The following is a 22,375-nucleotide window of genomic DNA, read 5'->3' on the forward strand; positions in this document are numbered from 1 at the left end:
ATTTATTTAGTTAACAAGTTTTATTTAGGTATTTGAGAAACTTATAAACTACCGTAACTTACTAACTAACCATATAAACTTATCAACTACAAATTAAATAACTATACTATGTTAGATATAAAACTGTAACTTATATCTATCGCTTATAGCCTAGTAACTTATTTATAAACTAGAAAAAAAATTTAAACAGAACTTGAATTGCAGAAAAAAAAAATACAGCCTCATATGAGGGATTGGATTATTAAACACTTATGTTGTCATTTGGAACACGGAACGTTCATTAGGGATATCATCAATGAACTTATGGATTTTCAAATGGAGACATTCAGTACTGTAATATGTGTTCAACTGAGCCAAGTCTACAAACGATACGTTTGTAGAAAATCAAGAAATGTCTAATGGTCGGCATGATTTGTCGTCGCCTTGTGATTGTAAAAGAAGTCCTTACAATTCTTCAGCCATCAGTAAAGAATTTAAAAGTGGGCAAATTCACGTCCACTAACTGGGTAATACCTTGCCAGCTGTAAACCTGAAACAATCTTTCAGCTTCAACGTACAATTTCATACGAAACTGTAAAAGTAAAAGGTAATGATAAGAATGTAGAGTATTGTTTTTTTTTTACTTAGATAGATTATAGTTAAACTAGAAATAAGAACAACATGAGGCAACTGAATGGATCCAAACTGCAGAGTTTTCATTGAATTAACTGTTGGATGAAGGTCTGAAGTTCGGCTGTGAAAGGTAAGGCAATAAGAAATCAATGAAATACAACACTGTTTGAAAGGAGCAGATGCTAACAGTAGAGTTTGCTTTGTCAAAATGAGATTTTCTCTCCTAGTTTACCACACTACTTGAACATTTTTGAGGGGTAAAAAATTATTTATTTTTATAGGAACACTGTATACTGTATTATATCGCTGCGGAGAACTACAGTGTCAGTTACTCAATTCAGCTACTAAAACTGGTTACAGCTTTGGATGTTTAATAATCTCAATATCCAAAGGCTGGATAAACATTCCACAAGCAATAACCACAGTCTTACAAATACAAATAAAACTGACACAACAACAAAACCCCTGTTCTAACAGCAATCTACCATTCAACTTACCCCTGTTAGGGATGGATATTTTGACATTGTTGCCAACGCACTCCACTAATCTGGAGTTACAAATGTTGTGGGGGGAAGGGGGACGAGCTATAGCCGCTGCGGGAGATTTTGGGGCGTTGTTTGCAAGAGTTAACCCGGCAGGGCTGATCTTGCTAGGTATAACATCCAGCGGGATTTCCAGCTCCAGAGGGTTACAACGCCCTCTTCCTCTCCCGACACGGGTGGTCCCTCCACGACTTGGGTGACGGCCTGGTCTTTCGGGCGAGGTGTGAAACTGACCTTTAACAAGCAATTTTACATTAGCAAAATGTTGTCTACAGAATAAATCAAATCAAGTTATCTTCATTTAAGTGCACAGTAAAATCTCTAAAATAGCTCCACAAAAATATAAATAAATTAAACTCAAAAGATACCCCTGCCCCTGTCACAGCAAACCTGCAGTCCAAGTGAATTTCGATTTGCCTAATACTGCTGGAATTTTGACTGAAATATGTCCTTGAATGTTTGTTTCAAGGAAAGTAAGTCAGTGTTAATATCTAAATTTCCTTTTAATTAAGAATAGAGTGAACACTAAATATTATTATTACCTATCTAAGCTTTATTCAGCTTTCCATAAAATCCATTATTGTATTTATTCAACATCGCTGTCCAAGCCCTTACTACTGATTTTTATGGTCCCTAGTTGACAAATGATTAAATCTAATAGAAAACAATAGGTAGCTTGTTTATTGATAGAGTAATGTTCTCAGTTCATTTTGTAGAACACAGGGAATCTTAAATGGACAGTTTTTGGGAATTGTCTCTGTAACTGTAACGTTTAATTTTACAACAATGCTTTAAAAAAATATAGTTGATTGTAATAAAAGTTGGGCATGTTTTGAGGGTCGATTTGAAAGAAACGTATTTTGAAAATTTCAAATCCCCTTGATACCCTGTTTCCATGACCTGATCTTGCTGGTTTGTTAACTCATTCAAGTGTACCCAGCCTTTACCTTCACGCCAAATTTCATCTTTATACTTCATTCTGATATGACCACCATACGAATGTAGGTATATTTTGAGCCAATTATGAATGGAGATGAGTGTAGGATGAGTGACGCGATCTTGTAGTTTTGTTAGTGACTAATGCCCTGCTGTTCCTTAGACACTGCTGTTAATTAATAGCCCATACAGCCAATGGCAATTAAGGGATCTACAGTTTATAGTGGAATCTAAACTAGTGTTTTAGGAATTGGTTGAAACATTACCACGGTGTTGGTTTGGTGGACTCCACTTTTCTTGGTGAGGCGGGTCGAATTTCCTTACTTCATGTCTAGGTTCTTCCAGGGGCCTGAAAATAAAATGTGAAGTAACTCTGGAAGTAAAATAGAAAAAGTTTACTTGCTCTAAGAAGGTGGCTTATTTTTTGCTGGTCTTTTGTTGTGCCAAATTGACTGTATTTCTTGGTACCACGACTAATTTGTACTGCACTAATGATCATTCTGTTTATATTAATTACTACTATAATAAATTCTTTGATCGCTTTCAAGTTTACAATCTACCATAAAATACAACTCACTCCTGCTGCAGTTTGTCATTGTCCCACTCTCTTCGCCACTTGCCGTCGGCTGCTCGTTGACGTTGTATTCTTGCTTCGTCTATCTTCATCCGCTCAGCTCTCCACTCATCCTCATTCATCCTCCCTCCACCTCGCCTGCCTCTCTCTCCCCTGTGCTCAAACCCTCCCTGTGGATGAAAAATATTAGTTGGTGAAAGTAACTGTTTACCGTTTGGATTGAGAGATTAACATTGTAAACAAATTTGGTCTCAACAAATCTCAATCCATCTGAACCTTTAAAAATGCCAATTCAATATTGTACTGATAATAAGTTGTTACAAATTAGTTGAATCCACCTACACAAACGTAGTCTAAACCTGCTTCTCCTCTGAAACCTTAGATACATACAATTCCAGACATTGACTAATTGACCACAAATATCTAACCTAAACTTGCAACTACAAATATAAACTGACAGTAAAAATCAATGACTGAGTTTGCTAGTAATTGAAACTTATAAATATAGCAATTCAATTAAAACATGAATAGCGATAGACAAATTTGAAGAAAGTTTTGTTAGTAATAATTTTTTAATAATACACACACACTTTTTTACAAACTTTTTTTTATACCTTTATTTTATTTACAATCTGTTCAAGTTGAACAATAAGAAAATTATATAAATAGTGATACAACATTTACTTGAAGAACATGAGCTAGTGATTGACCACTGTCAACACTAGCTAACAAAGATAATTTTGATAACACTTAGCCGAATCTGAATGGTAGGTCCAATATCGTATGTCGCTTCAGTCTGTAAATGGTGTTGTGATTGTCCAATAAATTAAGTGCAAGATGATTTGAATGATTTTCCAATTTGATAATGTATTTTTCACTAGATTTTGTAATTTCTTCTTTGACTGTTCGAATTTGAAGATCATTATGGAGTGTTCTGTTGGTAACAAACCAAGGTGCGTTGACAATTTTATGTAATAATTTTGATTGGTAATGTTAAATAATTTCAATGTTTGAGGTACTTGCTGATCCCCAAAGCTGAAAACCATAAGTCCAAATTGGTTTTAACAATTTATTTTGTGTACTAATTTTTGATTTAGGTCCAAGAAGCCAATTAAGTTTAGTTGTTTTTAAATTTAGATGTTGTCTTTTAGTCCAGATATGTGCCTTCCAATTAAGCTTTGCATCTAAGTGCATGCCCAAGTATTTTATTTCTGTTACTTGAGGGAGGTGAATATTGTTCATGGATACTGGAGGTCATGTAGCCTGATTTAGGGTAAAAGTAATGTGTGCTGATTTATTTTCATTAATTTTGAACCTCCTTCATCCAAGTTTAGCTGTAAATTTGCTGTAGCTTGAGCCGGATTGTCGTGGACAGATAAAATCGCAGTGTCATCCGCAAATGTAGCAACCATAGTGTTTACACTTTCTGGTAGGTTCGATGTATAGAGAATATACAAGTATGGTCCAAGCACGCTTCCTTGGGGGATTCCAGATTCAATAGGGTAAAGGTCAGTTAAGTAATTTTGATGTTTAATTTGGAAAGTTCTGTTGGTAAGATATGATTTCAAAATAGGAAAAACTGAATGGGGTAGTAACTTCTTAATTTTGAATAGTAAGCCAGAGTGCCATACTTTGTCAAATGCCTGACTGACATCAAGGAAAGCAGCTGAACAAAATTGTTTGTTTTCCAAACAGTTTCGAATTGTATGAACAACCCTATGGACCTGTTCCACAGTGCCATCTCTCCGTCTAAACCCAAATTGGTGCCCTGGAATGACGTCGTCTTCTTCAAAAAGAGCTTGTAGTCTTTTGAGGAACAATTTCTCAAACAACTTAGACACTATAGGTAAGAGACTTATAGGTCTGTAGGAGGTGATTTCATGAGGAGGTTTTCCTGGTTTTGGTATGACAATTAATTGGGCTTTCTTAAATTGGGATGGTATGTGGTCTAGTCTCAATATAGAATTAAAGAGAAATGCAATAAAAATAATTCCTTTCCTCGGCAGTTCTTTTAACATTTTCCCAGTGATAGAATCGTAACCAGGAGATTTTTTCGGATTTAGCGATTTGTCAATAGTTGCCTTAATTTCGGTAGGTCTGAATTTTTCCAGAGGAAAGTCAAGTTGAAGTGGAGAGTCCAAGAACTCTATTATTTCTTCTTCATTATTGACCACACCTACATTTGGCTTGAATACAATGGAAAAGTAATCCCTGAAAGCTTCAGATTTTTCTATTTCACTCTTAGCCCAGCTTTTTACAAACAAATAAATTATTATTAGGGCCTAATGCAAAATTCACGCCTTTCTAATGTTCTTTAATCTATTCCATTGTTGTAACAAGTTTAAGGAAGTAATATAGAGCTCAAGGGCCAAGGTTTTAACGATTTTTTTTGTAAGAATAGCAGGTTTACCTGAATAAGGAAAGAGTCCAAATTGGAGCAAGAAACCACTTTTGTGTCTAGTTCATTCTGCTATCATCATAAAAAAATGCATTGTTGAAATGAGTTAGTCTCTAGCTTCTCACTTTCCTGCTAGCATAGGCAGGCTAGTCTAAAACTCACCCTCTTCCACCCCCTCTGAAACTCTCGACCACCGCCACCTCGGAAGTTGTCTCGATTGTCCCTGTTGTCTCTGTTGTCTCTCTCGTCTCTCCGTCCTCGTTCAAGCTCCATGTTGTCTTTAGTCGTACTGTGTGTAGGGCCGTCCCGCTCGTCATCATACAAGAAACTCTTAGGGTCTGGGGGAGGACCACCACTCCCCTACATCATAAAATATGCAGGTAATTTCTTTAGTCTTGCCACAACTTTACTCTAACCTAGTTGCTCTGCACATGCATTGAAATGTGTGAATAGACATGAGAATAATACGTTTGTCTTTTGTTCAGTACGGTTTTGTAAATATGGTAATTAGTAATTTCATTATTAATCATTAATTTTATTAACATTTAATTAACAGTGTGCATAGGTTTTTAACATTTATTTGTATGTTAATTATTTATTTTAAATTTTAAGTCTGTAAAATGTATTCCACTCTACTCACACACACACACCACGGCAATTCCCCTCCCTCATATTCTCCTTAAAATCATACGATGCCTACGTCATATGGCGTGATCTATCTCTGTCTCTTTCCCTCTCATGGAAAACTCAAATTTCCCCACTATGATTTTATTCAGTTAGCGTCTAAAACCTTCCTCGATCGGACGTATGTGCCGCGCCGCGCCGTTTTTCTGGCAATCTTGGTCTTTTGACCACCTCGTGGTGGAAGTGTCCCCACATTAAAACATCTCTCTCTCTCTCTTTATCAGTGAATAATAATACTAAATTCCCCTTTCGAGTGTGTGCAGTGCATCTGAACTTCCAGATCTTCTTGTGTGTCCCTCAGTGTGGTGAGCTCACCCAATCCCCATTACCCCTGCTACCTTCCAGTGTTGGATTTTTTATTGTAAGGTATGTGACACTGTTTTTCTTAACTCTAATCAACTCCCATATCAAACATCTTTAATCTACCTTAATAACAGTTTAATCGTCAAATCTCGTTTTTGAAATTAGCAGGAGCATTTCAACAAATTATTTTTCAAAAGGCGTGTAGGAAATTTCCAAACTCAACTTATGTTTATGTACATGTTTTAATGTTTATTGGATGATGTGGAATATAACATATCAAAGCAGTATACAAAGTGTTCCAGTTACTTAAGTGCGTTGCTATTAAGTGCACTTTTCTAGAAAATAATACTCAAATATAGCAAGTACATAAAAAATTAATGAATTTCTGCTTCAGTGCTAAGAGTAAATACCTGAGAAATATATGACTTAGAAGGATAGACTGTGTACTTTTCCGTTTTTGGGCACTAAACAAAAATCAGAATAAACCAACCATATATCATAACAAATTGCTAATATGTTACGTCAATAAGAGAATAAAAGGTATATGAATGTTGCCATTAGTTGTAGCCAAATACAGTATTAGTTGTTCCATAATAAAAGACACACATATCTCACATTATGCTTCTACCATGTTCTTGTTAACTCCTTATATCTACGTAACTCAGTCTCGGTCATAATAAATAGGTAAAACTAACAGTGTAACTACTGCAAAATTGAAAACTGCATTAATGAAGGGTTTTTCATACTCTGCTGTAACCACACCTTACAATTACGAGTTGATGAAAACCCTATTGTTTCAGTATTCAGTGCCTACCTTGAGTACTCAAACAGGTACTATGAGAGATGGGTTGATTTAAAAAGTACTCTCTCAATTCCACTGATTCTTGATCTTGGAATCCCATTGGAACCCCATTGCAATACCTAGTTCAATATTCAGAAGATGGGAATTGGCTTTTTACTAGTTTATTATCAATTCCAGAACCTCGCCAAACCTCAAGATTGGATCCTCCTATCCTTACCCTTACGGCTAACTTATTAGGATCATACATATTAAATCATTATGATTATAAAAATAACATAATGACGCATTCATGTACGATGTGTCTGTACGTTCTGAATAAAGATTTTATTGATTGATTGATACAATGTGAAAAAATAATATTACAATGTGTCTAAATTTAGTGCTCTGTATTGTGTCAGTTGGCTAACTTGTCAGACATTTTGAATTCAAACTGTGACAGTTAATTTTAAATTGTTATTTTTTTAACTGCCAAACCATTAACCTACCATCTTAAGAAACCTCCAAAAGAGGCAGAATATCAAGTCTATTGTGTATATAATTTATTTGTGCTGTAGCTTGTCTGCAAACTTTCTTCAGGTGTGTCAGCTGTGTCCTCTCCATCCTTTTATCATTTTATTGTCCAAGTTAAATCCTTTTTCCTGTACATTTTAAAGAAAATTTACCTTCCAGTCACCTTGGCCTCGTACTCTCTCGGATCCTCTGCCTCTAGAGCTGCCTCGAGGTGCTCTTTGGTTTGACCAAGACTCCTGAGGATAAGCAAAACAATTAGTCCCTGATACAATTAAATTTGATATCAACACTAAAATAGCAATCCAGGATTGTAATAACATGTTTTTAATAAACTTAATAAGAATCTAGTTGATCTGAACCTCCTGTTGAGGAAATCGTTATTGTGTGTTATGTAATAACAACCATGTTGTCCAGTGGGCCAAAAACTGGCAATTCTACAAGAATTTTGATAAATATACTCTTTGTAGCAAAATGGGAGTGACCCTGAACGGGGTACGAATTTAATTGGCGTTAAGGGACACTCTCATATTGCTGAGGGTGTAGGAAAAAGTCTGTTTGAATTAAACTGAAATATTTGGAATAACTGGACTATTTCCGAGATCTCAGCAAATTACCATGATGATGCTGTGTTTGCGAGAGCAGTAAATGAAATTCACAGCCACAAAAATACATTTTTGTAATGTTTTTCTCAATTAGTTCTAGTAAGAGTGACTATTGTATTATGCCTATAAGATTTTGTTCAGGGATTAAATGGAACTTTGTTACATTTAATAAGCATTATTTAGGGGCATCAAGCTTTCATTTGATGCCAAATTTACCAAATTTAAACGCAGCTAGTTAGAAAAAATAAATGAATCAATGATGAGAATGCTGCGGACCGATCCTATTCGATAGGCTGTGTATAAGCTATTACATTATACCAACTAGGATACGAGTGGCAAAAAAATTAATATAAGATTTTAGGTACCGTACCAGTATGTATAAAGTATTGTCTACACTTCCTATGTTTTGGTAGAAGTGAGATCAGAGAGCTTAAATATTACGATAACACTGCTTTCAGCATTCCAGAAAATCTACTTGTAAAATAGTATACATTTTAAAGAGTTTTACTTTATAATCTGTTTAGAAATTAAGTGAGTACCAGTTTTACAAAAAAAACAGTAGTGTTAATGTTTCGTTGCCAATACAACATTTTCAAATCTTGCAGCTTGTCAAAAACACGTAAAAAAAAACACATGCGTTTTTTACGAGTTGCAATCTTTGAAAATGTTGTCTTTGCAACAAAACATGTAAGCTGTTGAGCAATATCATTTATTGGACTATTTGACTGAGGTATGTAAAAAACCCTATTATTGTCTTAATATTTTTTACTCGGTCATCCTCGGTGACGTCAGGTCTCAGTTCTCGATTGCTTGGTTTCAATGCTGGCGTTCGTTCTCGAGACACATTTCCTGTTGGTTGTTTGAGCTTCACAGTTGCATTTTGTTGTTCAGCCATTCTCTTGTCTTCTTCGATTTCCTAAAAGAGTACAAAAATAAATAAAGACTTTTTCATTTTGACTCCTAAACTTGGTAGATAACTTAAGTTTACCAAATAAATTAGCAAATTAACTGATAACCAGGAGAGGAATCTTTTGCAATGTGCAACACTACTAAGTTTTCATTTGTAATTTAATGATTATCATTTTAATTTTAAGTCTAACAATTATTTCTTTAACTTTCAATACACAATACCTACAAAATTTATTAAATGAAATTATCACATTGTGTTTTCTCACAGTTGATCTCTAAAATAAATAAATAGGCCTAACATTGAACAAATAAATAAATATTGGCCAATATCTCCCATATAAGTTAACATTTTATGAAACAAAAATAAAACAAAGTTTGTAGTCTAACATGGTGATAAAATAAATTTATTTTGTTTCACTAGCATACACAGTCACATTGTAAAGAAAAATAAAAAAAGGTTACTTATATATTTAAATATTGTATTTAAATATATTTTACTCCTTGCAATGCTCTCAAAAGTGAATTCTTTACAAATCTTGGTTGCCCCTGGGTTGGAAGAACTTGGAAAGTAATAATACAAGACAGAGCTTTTGGCAGTGGAAGCTTGATGTTAAAAAAATATTTGAGTGGGCCCTGTAAAATAAAAAATACTCCCCGGAGGTCCTTATGGGACGTCCCTGATACTGTTTGAAGTTCTTCCAAAATAATATGAAGCTTAATAAATAATCTTAAAGTTACACTGAATTTACTCTGCACACTACCACACTATTGTTTAGTGTTGCACTTAAAATGTGAATCTTTTGTAGTGGCCTATTATTTTACTGTATTATACCAAACTTCTATTGAATTACTATTATTAATAATAACGAATTACCAAGGTTATTGAGAACTAAAAAGTGAGTAACAATCTGATTTATTGAACAGTGTTTTAATGAATAATACACTTTAATTTGTTTTTTGGTAACTGCTTATCAAATATTTGTGGTTGTCTTTTGTATCACAAGGTTGAATGATGACTGAATTCTGATTTAGAGTGCAACAATCAATTAAGATCTTTTTATTTCAAGATGACAAATGGACCTATCAAAAGGGAAGTTATGGTGCGGTTATACACTGATCCCGAACATGTCAACAGAGGTGTGATATTTACTTTAATATTTGAGATGACCAGTACCAAGCAAATCCTGTTCGTTGGCCAACGAATTAAAAACGAAGGTCGAGTCTCGTAGTCCAACTGATTAAACAATGTTCTGTTTAATCGCAGTAGTAGGTACTAGAATATTGCTTATTATTTTATGGCTAAGAAGGTACTTTGGCGGTTCATCTATTCACAAACTCTCACGACCTCCACTAACACCTCCGTATCTAGTCGAACCAGCTACCCCGATAGAGGTTAGCTGGTCCGAGATAGGAATAATATCAAAGCTCCCACTTTTGATATTATTTAATATCCCCCAAATATTGTAATGACTGTGGCACTCTTAAATAACCTCTAATCTGATATCTCAGCAAAATTGAACAAGGACTGTTGTGAATTTGTGTAAATAGAATAATTTACAATTTACATTCAATATAAATACAAACCCTATACAATCTCATTAATCCTATATAATTTGAGAATCACAGTATACTAAACAATGCAGATTGATTTATAAGAAATAAATATTAAAAATACTGATGAAAGCTAGAACCTGAGAACATGTGCTAATCTAACAGGAAATGACAAACTATGACAGGAAAATTTTACACATGTGCGACTCACTGAAACCTAATATATAACAAAAAATAACACAAATTGCTTACAAATTTCGGACGTCCTACAAAGACACAGACATATACACTGGGATGGGGAAAGGGAACTGTAACTAGGCGGGTTTTTCGAAAAAACGCGATCGATTTGATTTTGAATGACGAACGTGAAATTTTTCAATGGCGGTTCGTGCTGGTCGGTAAAGCAAACTTTTAACACTTGTTTCGCAAAAAACTGATTTTATTTTCCACTCGCGTTGCAAATATATCCCTTCGGGATATAGGCTAAACGGTTTAAAGAAAATAAAAGATTTGTCCGACCAACACCGCGAAATGAATTTAATTTGCACGATACGAACTTTTTCCGACTAGTCACAAGGAAGGCAGGGAATTGACTGGGTAACGAGTATCTCGATGGCGCTGAGGCTCTACCCCTTCCACTATGTGGTTAGCATTCTGGGTACCTATGGTCTTTCTATTGTCTGATCAGCTGACTATTTGTTGCGTCTGCTACATTAATTCGTTGCATTATACGACGAATCGGTACAACATACACACACACGCGCCTACATCCACAGCTGCACCCAGGCCTAAAACTAAAACATACCACAAGCATCTGGTTGATGGCAATCTATTCAATACCTACACCAAAGGCCATCAACAAAGTGGATTAATGCGGGCAAAAGATCATCACTAGCCAAAGTGTTTGAGACTTTTATGACGGACCAGTTAGTATCCCATTTTGAGAGAAAAAGGCTATTTGCAGACGCCCAACATGGATTCAGAGAGTATTTAAATCAACATTGACTGCTATGTTATGGCTGGTCTCTAATATCTTGGACACAGTTAAGGAAAAAGGATCAGGACCCATCCCTAATTCTTGCCGATTTAATAATGCACTTGACTGCTTTCCTCACAAAGTTGTATTACAAAAATTGAAGAAATATGGTGTCCAAGGACCAGTTCTACATTTGCTGTGCTCCTATCTCCAGGATGGTCAGCAGATAGTAGTCAATTGCAGGAGCCTCATCTTCTCCTTTCAGTGAGCCATGGTGTACCACAATGTCGGTCATCGGTCCAATGCTATTTATTGTTGCAATAAATGACTTAAGTTTTCTAGGCGATATACTACTTTTTGCAGATGACACCACCATATGTTCAAGGGGTAAAACACCAGAAGATGCATGTCTGGAGGCAAATAAAATGTTAAACAAGGCCGAGGACTGCTTCAAAGTTAATAAGCTAAGCCTCAGAACTACCAGCTAACAAAACTCAAACTATGACAAGTAGCCTCAGCCAGAGATGGTCTTCCAACTTGACTCAAGGCTACTGTGGAACTTTTAAACTCGCCTTTTTTTAATGTAACTGAATACATGCAATATGATGAAAAAAATTGTGAACAATTAGTCAATTATTATCAATGTTCTTTGTATCTAAAACATAAAGTACCCTGTTCATTGTTTAACATGTTTCTACTACGAAAACCAAACTTTTCTTGCTTTCATTTAGAAAACTCTTCTGTTAATTGTTAAAATCCAAAATCTTCACCATTAAGGATCGCGACTTCAATGTTCAGAATTGCAAGAGAATTAAACTTTCCATCCTTTAGGGTAGAACGTAGATATGACCTTATCCTCTTTAATGATGAAAATGATCTTTCTGCAGAACAGTTGCTAACCCCAGTACACAAATACATTCTCAGAGCTATCCAGGACTGGTATTTTGTGATTGGTAGTCGGTGTGCGAGATATCTAGGGTTGAGTCAACTATTACAGAGAAGTATTTGGCACTCTTGATATCATTAACGATAATCTTCTTAACTTTACTGGCTAGTAAATCGATAAATTCATCACATATGGTTGGAGAAAGGTACCGAGGTTTGACCTGGTCCAGGGTTACCATATCGTTCAACGTGATTAGCCAGAAAGGGATCGAATTCAGCAATCAGCTCTCCTAACATTATAAATTCCCCATTGTGCCAAGAACCAAATTTTTCATGGTGGCCGTGAAGAGCGCCTACTTGTTAATTTTTTGACAACCGCTAAAACTCTAGAAAGAAGTACACCACTGAATCCAGCTATGCTGGTCAATGATTAAGACTTCAAGTATCGAGTATCATATTAACGTTAATTAAAGTTCACTATATTTTTTAAATAACTTCTTGATCAGCATTCTTAAATTTACAGATTAAATACAAAATTAGATTGTGAGATTGTTTTTGTGTTATTAAATTTACAGAAAGTAAATAAAAGATACGTCTTATAACACTTAAAACATATATTTACCACTTACCATCTTTTGTATATTTACCGTCTTGTGAGTAACAGTATAAGCGTAAATATATGTTTTAAGTGTTATAAGACGTGTCTTTATTTACTTTCCAATATTTTTTGTCTTTAGAACCGTATTGGTTAGTCAATTTCCTATTATATAAAATAATAAAAATTGTATCCTTTTTTCTACTTTTAAAAACATATCATGGATTCTCAAAATTCTATACATTAGTCCAAATTCACATATTTTTAGCCTATATTTACATTTATGCTGAATCACACTATTTTCTTTTAGCCTCCAGATTACTAAAGAAAGAATCATTATGATTATTACTTTTAGTTACACAAAGAAAACAATGAAAATATTTTTACAGAAATTAAATATAAAACACATTTTTAACCAAGACTATAACACACACAACCAAACATAGTGTTTGTTATAGTGTTTGGTAACACTATAACAAATGACAACTTACCTTTTGCCTTCGTAATATTTTTTCATTCTGGCGCTGTATTCTAGCTATTTTTTCATCAAGGGCTAGTTCCTCTTCTTTGGTTCGTGTGGTCATCTAAAAAAAATGTATTAGATAACTTTTGACTAAATTGTTTTAATTGTCAATGGCTAAAAAACTAGGCCTATGCTATTTAATTAAGCTATTGACTACTACCTGGTTTAAAAATTGAATACAAATTAATTCTATTATAATAGAATCAAGAATCAAGAATCAAGAATCAAGAATTTTTATTCATCGTTAACGCTATGTACAACACATGCAATGGATGAACGTCATAATAGTAGCCTAAAGTTTACAGGCAATAAGGCTAAATAAATATAGACAATAAAATATAAACAAGTGCAGAGTACATGCAAAAAGTATCACAGTCATCTTAAAAATAAAATACTGAAGTTTATAAAAAACATAGGTATGCAAAGACTAGAGCATTCAATCCATCAATTCTTGACATTACATCTTCATCAGCTCCTCCAGCTCTTGTTAAGACACTTCCCAGATATGTAAATCTGTCCACCTCTTCGATTTCTTCATCTGACATTCTGAAACTGTTGTTATTCGCTACATTTATCCTCAATGATTTTGTTTTCTTTACATTTATTTTTAAGCCTGTAGATTTTTCACTTTCCAAATACTGCAACTTTGCTGTCATGTCATCAAATCTATTGTTTAGTGGAGGTGGTGGAACATTAAGGCTATGCTAGATGTGTGATACTAAAGTATTCCGTAAATTTAAAGAAGCAAATGTTATCAAAATGTTGTACCACCATTACAAACGCAAAGCTTGAGTATAACTGCAATAAGCATTATACTTATATGCCAACCCCGTACGAAGGACGCTGCTAGTCTTTTATATTTATATTTACTATTGTTGTTATTTCACATAGGCCTATCTTGTTGGATATTAATTTCCTACATTTTTATTTCTTCTGTTATTCACTGTCTCAAAGTTCCTATTGTCAATTGTACAGTTTTAGTTTTTGTTATCGCTAGGCTGACTAAATTCCTTTGCCCTTGTTATCGTTACCTTTGACTACGTTTTATTTTTCACTGCCAATGTTAAGATTTTTCTAATTTTTGAAATTGTCCATTCTTGTAATATATTGGTTGTGATTGTCCTGTTTCTCGTAGAACTGTATTTAGGCTTATTTTCCAATTTAAGAATTGATCTGCTTATTTATTACCGTTTGCTTGTAAAACTGACTTGTCTGTACAATAAATTTGTGTATCTTAATGTAAAAAATTGTGTTTACCGTTGAAAATTAATTAGGCTAAATGAAATGAAAAAGTGGTTTATTTACCTTGTATTTTCGTCCAATCTTATAAAGTTTTAGGCTATGGAATTTACAACTATGGTTTTGACGCCAATTGCGTCATGGTCACATAGACATAACCTAAGTGACCATGACGTAAATTGGCCTCATGTAAACCATGGTTGTAGATCCAATACATCTTTTTTGAGCTGGGACGAAAATACAAGGTAGTTAAAACCACTAGTAATTTTTGTATTACCAGCTCAGGGACAAACCACAGTACAATGAGTATCTTAAAAATAAGCCTAGTCTACAAGCAATAGCCATTCAAAATCCAGGCATTCGTTTTGGTAAACCCTGTAGGCCCTACATGTAAGTTATAGCCTAGCCTGAGACTAGAGCATCCTAGAATAAAACTCGTAGGGGAGGTAAGTTATAGCTTTGAAGTTATAGAGAGAGAAGAGGGTAACCCTTAGCCTAGTCAAAAATATCTCAGACGCCTTTGAAACTAATGACTCTATCCATCTGTCTCTGTGACTTAAGCAAGGCGTTCGACGTGGTCTCCCTTGATATCCTCCTTGCCAAGCTCATCAAATATATGGCATCACTGGAGTGGTCCACAAATCACTGGCTAACTACTTGGAAAACAGGAGACAAATTGTTTTGCTGCATGAAGCTTCTTCCAACGTCAAGGAAATGCACCAAGGATTGCCCCAAGGCTCGATTCTGGGTCCTGTCCTGTTCATAATAAACGATCTGCCCCTTAACAGGCGCACGCTGCTCTTCGCAGACGACACAATGTTACTGACCAGGCACAGCAACCTGAACTACCTTTGAACAGAGGCATCTTTTCTATTGAATGAAGCTAAAGAATGGTTTCTGTTAAACCGTCTCAAAATCAGCAATGACAAGACACAGTCCATCACGTGCATCCTCAAACAGGGTATCGAAGATGAGGCGGTCAAACTGTTAGGGTTCTGGGTCGACTCCAAACTAAACTGGAATCATCATGTTGAGAAGGTATGTGTTAGGCTTAGCAGAATACTCTGTCTGATCAGAAGACTAAAGAATGAGATCACACGCCCCTACCTGCTCATAATGTATCACTCACTACTCCACAGCCACATTAACTATGGCTTGGTGGTATGGGAACACAGCCACGCTGCTCAAAGTGTGCTGCTGCTACAGAAGAGGGCTCTAAGACTGATAACATCCTCCGGCCCAACCGACCATTGCAGGCCGATTTTTCAAGAATTTGGTATCTTGTCGGTCCACAACCAGTATATACTGAACACCTTGTCCTTCTGAGAAGCAACTTAACTAACTTCTCAACTAGAAGCATGCAGCACAATTAGGCCTATGGGACCCGCGGGGCTGGTGACCTTGACCTACCTCGTTGTCGGCTTAGCCACACACTTCAGTCATACCCCTCAATAGCTATAAAACTATTTAATACACTGCCGACTAATATACGAGCTCTAGACCCAAAGCGGTTCAAATCCGCACTTCGCCAGAGCCTACTCAGCAGGCCCTTGTACTCTTACCCCTTGAAACTCTTGTACCCTTGTAGCCCTTGTACCTTTTAAAAGAAGTGTAAAATGACGAGCCACTCGCTTCACCCAAAAAAGTCACATCCGTCAGTTCAGTTTAATTGTAGCCTATTTATGTAAATAGTGTTAGTAAATAGCACGATAACTAGAAAAATACCGGTATGGATCATAAACATAAACAAAATGACGTTGTTGGCCCGAATCCTATACTAATAGCATTGAACATATGATTGGCAGTTCAATTTAAGCAATGTTAAATAATGTTTATTTTCGGGCCAAAAACGTCATTTGTTTATGTTTATGATCCATACCGGTATTTTTCTAGAAATCGTAGTAAATAGTGTAGCAATCTAATGATGCAATCTATCCAACATTTGTTGGTCAACAGCTATGTCCACACTCGTGCGCTTTTGTGTGCGCCTCTTAACGCATGCCTTGATGCAGATGGACGCAAGTGACGCTTGCCTCAAGGCATGCACGAAATGAGTCGGAAGGGGCTCCATTCCATAGCAAAAGCGTAGCGTAAGACAATCCACCAGCCTTGGATTTCTGTGCGTTTCAACTTGCAACTGCTTTACATTGTTGACAAGTCGTCCGTATTGCAGTTGTTTGAAGCATATTGAATAACTAAGAAACCTCAGAATTCATAGAAGATTGTTGCTCTTATATATGTTAGCGGGACATACGGAGTAATAAAAAAAATAAAATAAATTGAATAAATTAAGATTACATTAAGAGAATTAATAAATTAAAATAAAATTAGAAAATTTTGAGTACTATATAGTACTTCTTCATCTATATTATCCGATATGGTTTCTTACGGTTAGGAACTTTTATTGACACTTAATTTGCCGCACCATCCCTCCTATCAGAATATTGACGTCTTGATCGAATTAGGAAAAGGTATCTAGAAAGTGAGGATGGTGGCGCATGAGTGTGGACAGCTAAAAAGCATGCCTCAAGGCGCATGCGATATTGTTTGCGTTGATGCATGTTGAATTGAAAGCTGAAAGGCACATTGAAATTGAAAGCGCATGAGTGTGGACATAGCTAACGATGAAGAGATCAAGTACCGGTATCCAAGTAAGTAAGTAGGCATACCATGCAGTCTATTATAGAAGAATTCAAAAGGTCATTGACCCTCTAAGTATAGGCTAATTTGAGTCGGTAATTAAATTATTCAAATGATTAGACCGGCCCACAGTTCTTGTATAGGGCCACAGAAAACATACTACTATAACCCAGAATGCCAACCGCATGGTAAAAAGCATTTAAGCGTTTTGAGAGAGCTTTGCCTGTCAATTCGTTGGCAGCGCCACCAGCGTTGCTATGCTGAGTGCATGGCAACGCTGGTGGCACTGCCTACGGGTTGACAGGCAAAGCTCTCGCAAAACGCTTAATGCTTTTTACCATGCGGTTGGCATTCTGGGTTATAGTAGTATGTTTTCTGTGATAGGGCCTACCGGGTTTACAAGCCAATTCCTTCCTCGTAAAAATAAGAGTTAAAACTTACTAGGCTACTAGAGTTAAGCTTAGCCTAATAAGGCAATAAATGTAAATGAAACTAATGAAAGAAGATTAAGTTAGCCTAGGCCTATTATCTTATTACTCACCTCTTAGATTAGAAGGCGAATCTTTTCACCTTCCACACACGGTGCAACTTATAAAAATACAAAATACAATAACCGAAATAACCAAATCACTGAATTTTGAGGTTTTAAAGAGATAAAAGATTTATCTACAATAACTTATAACTCGATTTTAAGCTAGGTGAACAGCAACAGCATATTAAAATAAAATCCCCAAGCAAATTTCTCTAACCTCCAATCTAATCTCCAAATCGAAATTGTAAACCTGTGTGTGTGTGGTTTGCTTGCTTTGCTTTGCTTCTAGCTTGGATTGGAATTGGATATTGGATTGGATTGGAGTACATACAGTATTGGAGAAGGAAAATCTGGAAAAGAATTAAACGAATGCAGTGCCACGGCCGCCTTTAACTACAGGCCGCGGCCTGGTAGAATTGGCAACGTCGCAAGTGGTGTTGTTCAGTGACGGACGTCCCATAAGATAACATGGCAGACAGGTGACATCAGCTCATTAATTCGCACTTAATTGATTTAAATTTAAATGTATGAACATAAATCTATTAAATATATTGAAAATAAAACATACAGAATTGAAAACCGAAACAATATCAATTAAAATCTATATCTGTACATTTGAAGCGGAGTCAATATTGTCATAGTCCAGTAACCAATCTATCGTAAATACACAAATACCATTAGCTACTTCCATGTTTTATCTATGCTACCATAGACTACCCAACCTACTTCCTAACAAACACAGCTGTTACAACACCACTTGCGACGTTGCCAGTTCGAAGGCCGCGGCCTGGAGTTAAAGGTGGCCTAGTTCAGTTCCCATTGCCACTACCTCTTCCTTTGATTGAAGCCAGCTTATAATACAGGAAAACCCCAAAAGAAAAGATCAAACAAAATACTGTATAGTGTATGAACATGGCACAATGTCGATCATGCATTTTACCTGAACAAAATAAATACCCCCGCCGCAGTAAACCTGCCGACTAAGCGAATTTCCATTTGTCTTAATTGATTTTCAATTAAATATATTTTAATAACTTTAGGTTTAACCAGTACCTAGGTTTGCTGCTACAATGAAACTAATAAAGTGTGTTTTTTGTAAAATATTGATAGCTTAGTACAAAATAAATAAATTTGATCAAAATACAAAATACAATCCATAAACAAGCAAACTACAACATTTGACAATATTCTCCATAAGAATAACATGGGAATTTTAAATTTACAATTTTTTAAATTTTCTCCGTTACTATTAACCGAACAAAAATACTTTTTTATACTAAATTAATTGTTTTTTTAAGCTCTTTAAAAAGGTCTAAAGAGAAATTGGGAAATTTTGTGTTTTGAGGGTCAAAAGTGAGAAAAACCAATTTTTACCCCATAAAACCCCCCGTAAAGCCCCGTTTCCATGGTCCGATCATGCTGGTTCGCGAACTCATTCAAGTTTATCCCACTTTACACCTTTAAACCAAATTTCATCAAAATCGGACAAAAATTACTCAAGTTTATCGCGTTCACGGACGTATATATACAGGGTGGTCTGGACCTAGCGTTAAAATTTTTTTGGGTGGTAGAGCAACACAAGTGTGACTCAAATCCACAATTTAAAAAAATATATTCCATAAACCCACTTGCAGAAACGTTATTTATTTGATTTTTTTAGAAAAACCTGTACATTTCCACAACATTTTAAAATTCCTCTAGTATTTTCATACATTTTTATAACTTTGACACTACCATCATATTCTCCATTAAATTCTATGTAAGAATAGACAGATTTTGGTGAGCCCAAAGCTTCAGAATTGCTATTTAAATTGATTAAAACTAAGAAATTTTGATTTTCCCAAAAAAGGTAAAAAATAAGCCTACAGACACTTTTTTTTAAGCAAAATAGTAGGGATTAGCAAATTGCTACAAAAACTGCTCTAAAATCTTAGCTTTTAAAAAGTATGATTAGGCATTTTATTTCCTTCCTTTTAAGTACAGCTATTCCAGTTATAACTGTGGAAAACATGGTTTAAGGAAAACAAAAAACACACACTATAACAAACCAAAAAGACACAGATGATAGTTTTTATTATTATAGAAACAGCATGAAGCTGCAACAAAATTTGTATCTAGACAATTTCAAAACAAATTACAAGTATTGGATTGATAACCAAACTAAAATGCAAGTTCATCCCATGTAGCACAGATGGTTGGGCCAACGTTGGTAAATTGTGGAGCCACACAGTTGGCCAACGGTAGAAATGTCGCCTCTTTAAACTGTTTTCCAACCAACCATTGTCCAACAATGGCCCAACAATCCAAAAATACTGATGGCCAACTAACCATAACACAACTGATATCCAACCAGCCGTTTTATTTAACACAAAATATTAAAGATTTAGTATGAAAAGCATAATTATTAGTTGAGTAAATTGATTAAATAGTTCATAAAAAAATTTTTTGAAAAAAAGCTAGAACAAAATTTTTTTGGCCCAGACGGGTCTTGAACCCGGGTCCTTCGACTTATGAGCCTCTTACCTTACCACTGAGCTATCTGCGATTGTTGATACAGAGAGTTTTCAAGTGGTGTAAGAGTAGCCGACAGTTGCAATGGTCGCAATACTTAAAACAATTTTGATACTACACAGTATAATATGATTCTGTTAATCTGTTAAGGCATCACAAGTAGTTATTATTTTTTTGGGGGGGAGTTAGAGAGGATACTGGTATTTGAATACAGATTATTTAATTACCGTTAGATTATTAATGCTATTATAATTGACTGTTATATGATTAATTACTCTTTCCCCTTAAATTGTTGCAAATAAGTTAAAGAATATTAGTTTATCCAGAGAATGAAAGTCGTGTAAAACTCAACTATGGACCATCGTTGGTCCAACAAAAGTATCTTTTGTTGGTCCAACGGAGTGAAAAACGGTTGGACAACGGTTGGCTTGATGTATGATACCCAGCAATGCATATTAATGTATTTCATTAACAATGAACCAATGTTGGTCCACAGTTGTAAATATTGGTTGGCCCAACTACGAGATATACAGTTGGACAACGGTTGGTTGGTTGTGGAAGCTCCAACCAACCATCGACCAACTGTTCCACAGTTGGCCAACGTTGGCCCAACCATCTGTGCTACATGGGATTTTAATTTATTTTCAAAATGTCCTCCATTCTCTCTTATGCAGGCTCTAGCTCTCTTCCGCATTCCTCCAACAGTCACTTTTATGGCTTAGCTTATCCCTTATGCCTGTGCTGCGATTTGGATCTTGTTTAGAAGTTCTTCTTCGCTATTGACTGGAGTTGCATAGACTTTAGACTTCATGTATCCCCACACAAAGAAATCCATGGGGTTTAGATCAGGAGATCTTGCGGGCCAGGGCACTGGACCTCCTCGTCCTATCCATGTGGGATAGTTAGCACTCAGCCAATCTCGAACGTTATTCGTAAAATGAGGAGGTGCTCCGTCTTGTTGATAAATGATATCTTGACGGAGCACAGGATCAATCACATCCAAAATTTGAGGCCGATCGTGTTGCAAAAAGTTAACGTACATTTCTCCACTCAAACTTCTCTGAAAAATATGGGGACCTAAGAAGCGATCACCAATCACAGCTGCCCAAACGTTTACTGTAAACCTTTTTTGAAAGGACATTTCTCTAGTTGCCTGTGGGTTTTCAGTGCTCCACATATGCATATTGTGAAAATTGAATACACCTTGTCTTGTAAAAAGAGCTTCATCTGTCCACAAAATCTTTTTGAAAAAGTGGTATTGTTCAATGTCAGAATTCAGGAGGTAGCGACAAAAATCTACTCAAGCACCATGATCATTGGGTTCAAGGCCTTGAACTTTTGTGAAATGGTAAGGATGGAGTTTGTTTTTGTGCAAAATAGATAAAACTTTAGTTTTACTTACACCGATTTCACTAGCAAGATTTCTGCTACTTATCTCCGGGTCTTCACTAACTCGGTCCAGAATTTGTTCTTCAACGCACACTTCCACCGGTGCTGCACCCACCTCACTACGTTCCTTGTGTACGGATCCACGTTCTACCAATCGCTGATGCAGCCGCACAAACACTTGCGTACTGGGAATGTGCCTACCAGGGTAGCGAATGGTGTACTCCCTTTGAGCCGCACTTGCATTTCCATTGCAGAAACCATATATAAAATGCATTTCCGCATATTCCTGATTTGAATAGGACATCTTCAGACAACTAACAACGAGTAAATGACTGAAATCTATTAAAATTTTATCCACTGGATCAGTCAATACAAGCTTATCTCATGATAACGTAGACTGTAATCAGATACTGGACAATACCTTTCAGTTATCTTAGTGGAAAATAACATACTTTTCCTTGCCCCTAAGTTATTTTGTAATTATTTGACTAAAATAAGTAATCTAAAACTAAAATTATTTATTTATCTCTTTGCTAGATAATTAAGTGACATTCTACAGAGTTTGGAAAACCGCTGTTAGCGTTTAATGGAGTTCGAGTGAAACCTTGTTTTCCATTTTTATAACTGGAATAGCTGTACTTAAAAGAAAGCAAATAAAATGC

General features: G+C 35.6%; 1 protein-coding gene across 4 annotated transcripts in view; it reads right to left on the minus strand.

The window, feature by feature from the left end:
• Positions 1 to 18,049, minus strand: part of LOC128986614 (uncharacterized) — a 29,532-nt gene extending 11,483 nt beyond the window's left edge. The window contains exons 1-9 of one of the 4 annotated variants that reach the window (XM_054407065.1): positions 17,823 to 18,049; positions 13,864 to 13,948; positions 13,371 to 13,463; positions 8,733 to 8,879; positions 7,514 to 7,597; positions 5,225 to 5,422; positions 2,668 to 2,834; positions 2,357 to 2,439; positions 1,110 to 1,388 (exon numbers count right to left, since the gene is read on the minus strand). In XM_054407065.1, coding sequence (XP_054263040.1) covers positions 1,110 to 1,388; positions 2,357 to 2,439; positions 2,668 to 2,834; positions 5,225 to 5,422; positions 7,514 to 7,597; positions 8,733 to 8,879; positions 13,371 to 13,463; positions 13,864 to 13,947 — 1,135 coding nt within the window. In that variant the 5' untranslated portion in view covers position 13,948; positions 17,823 to 18,049. Of the gene's footprint in view, positions 1 to 1,109; positions 1,389 to 2,356; positions 2,440 to 2,667; positions 2,835 to 5,224; positions 5,423 to 7,513; positions 7,598 to 8,732; positions 8,880 to 13,370; positions 13,464 to 13,863; positions 13,955 to 17,822 lie in introns of all 4 variants that reach the window. The other 3 variants (XM_054407064.1, XM_054407068.1, XM_054407067.1) reach the window with 3 other exon arrangements.
• Between the last annotated feature and the right edge of the window lie 4,326 nt (positions 18,050 to 22,375).

The sequence above is a fragment of the Macrosteles quadrilineatus genome, unplaced genomic scaffold (genome assembly GCF_028750875.1).
Source record: "Macrosteles quadrilineatus isolate MER2022 unplaced genomic scaffold, UCM_ALF_1.0 Scaffold_2__2_contigs__length_208266976, whole genome shotgun sequence".
NCBI classification, from domain to species: Eukaryota; Metazoa; Arthropoda; class Insecta; order Hemiptera; family Cicadellidae; genus Macrosteles; species Macrosteles quadrilineatus.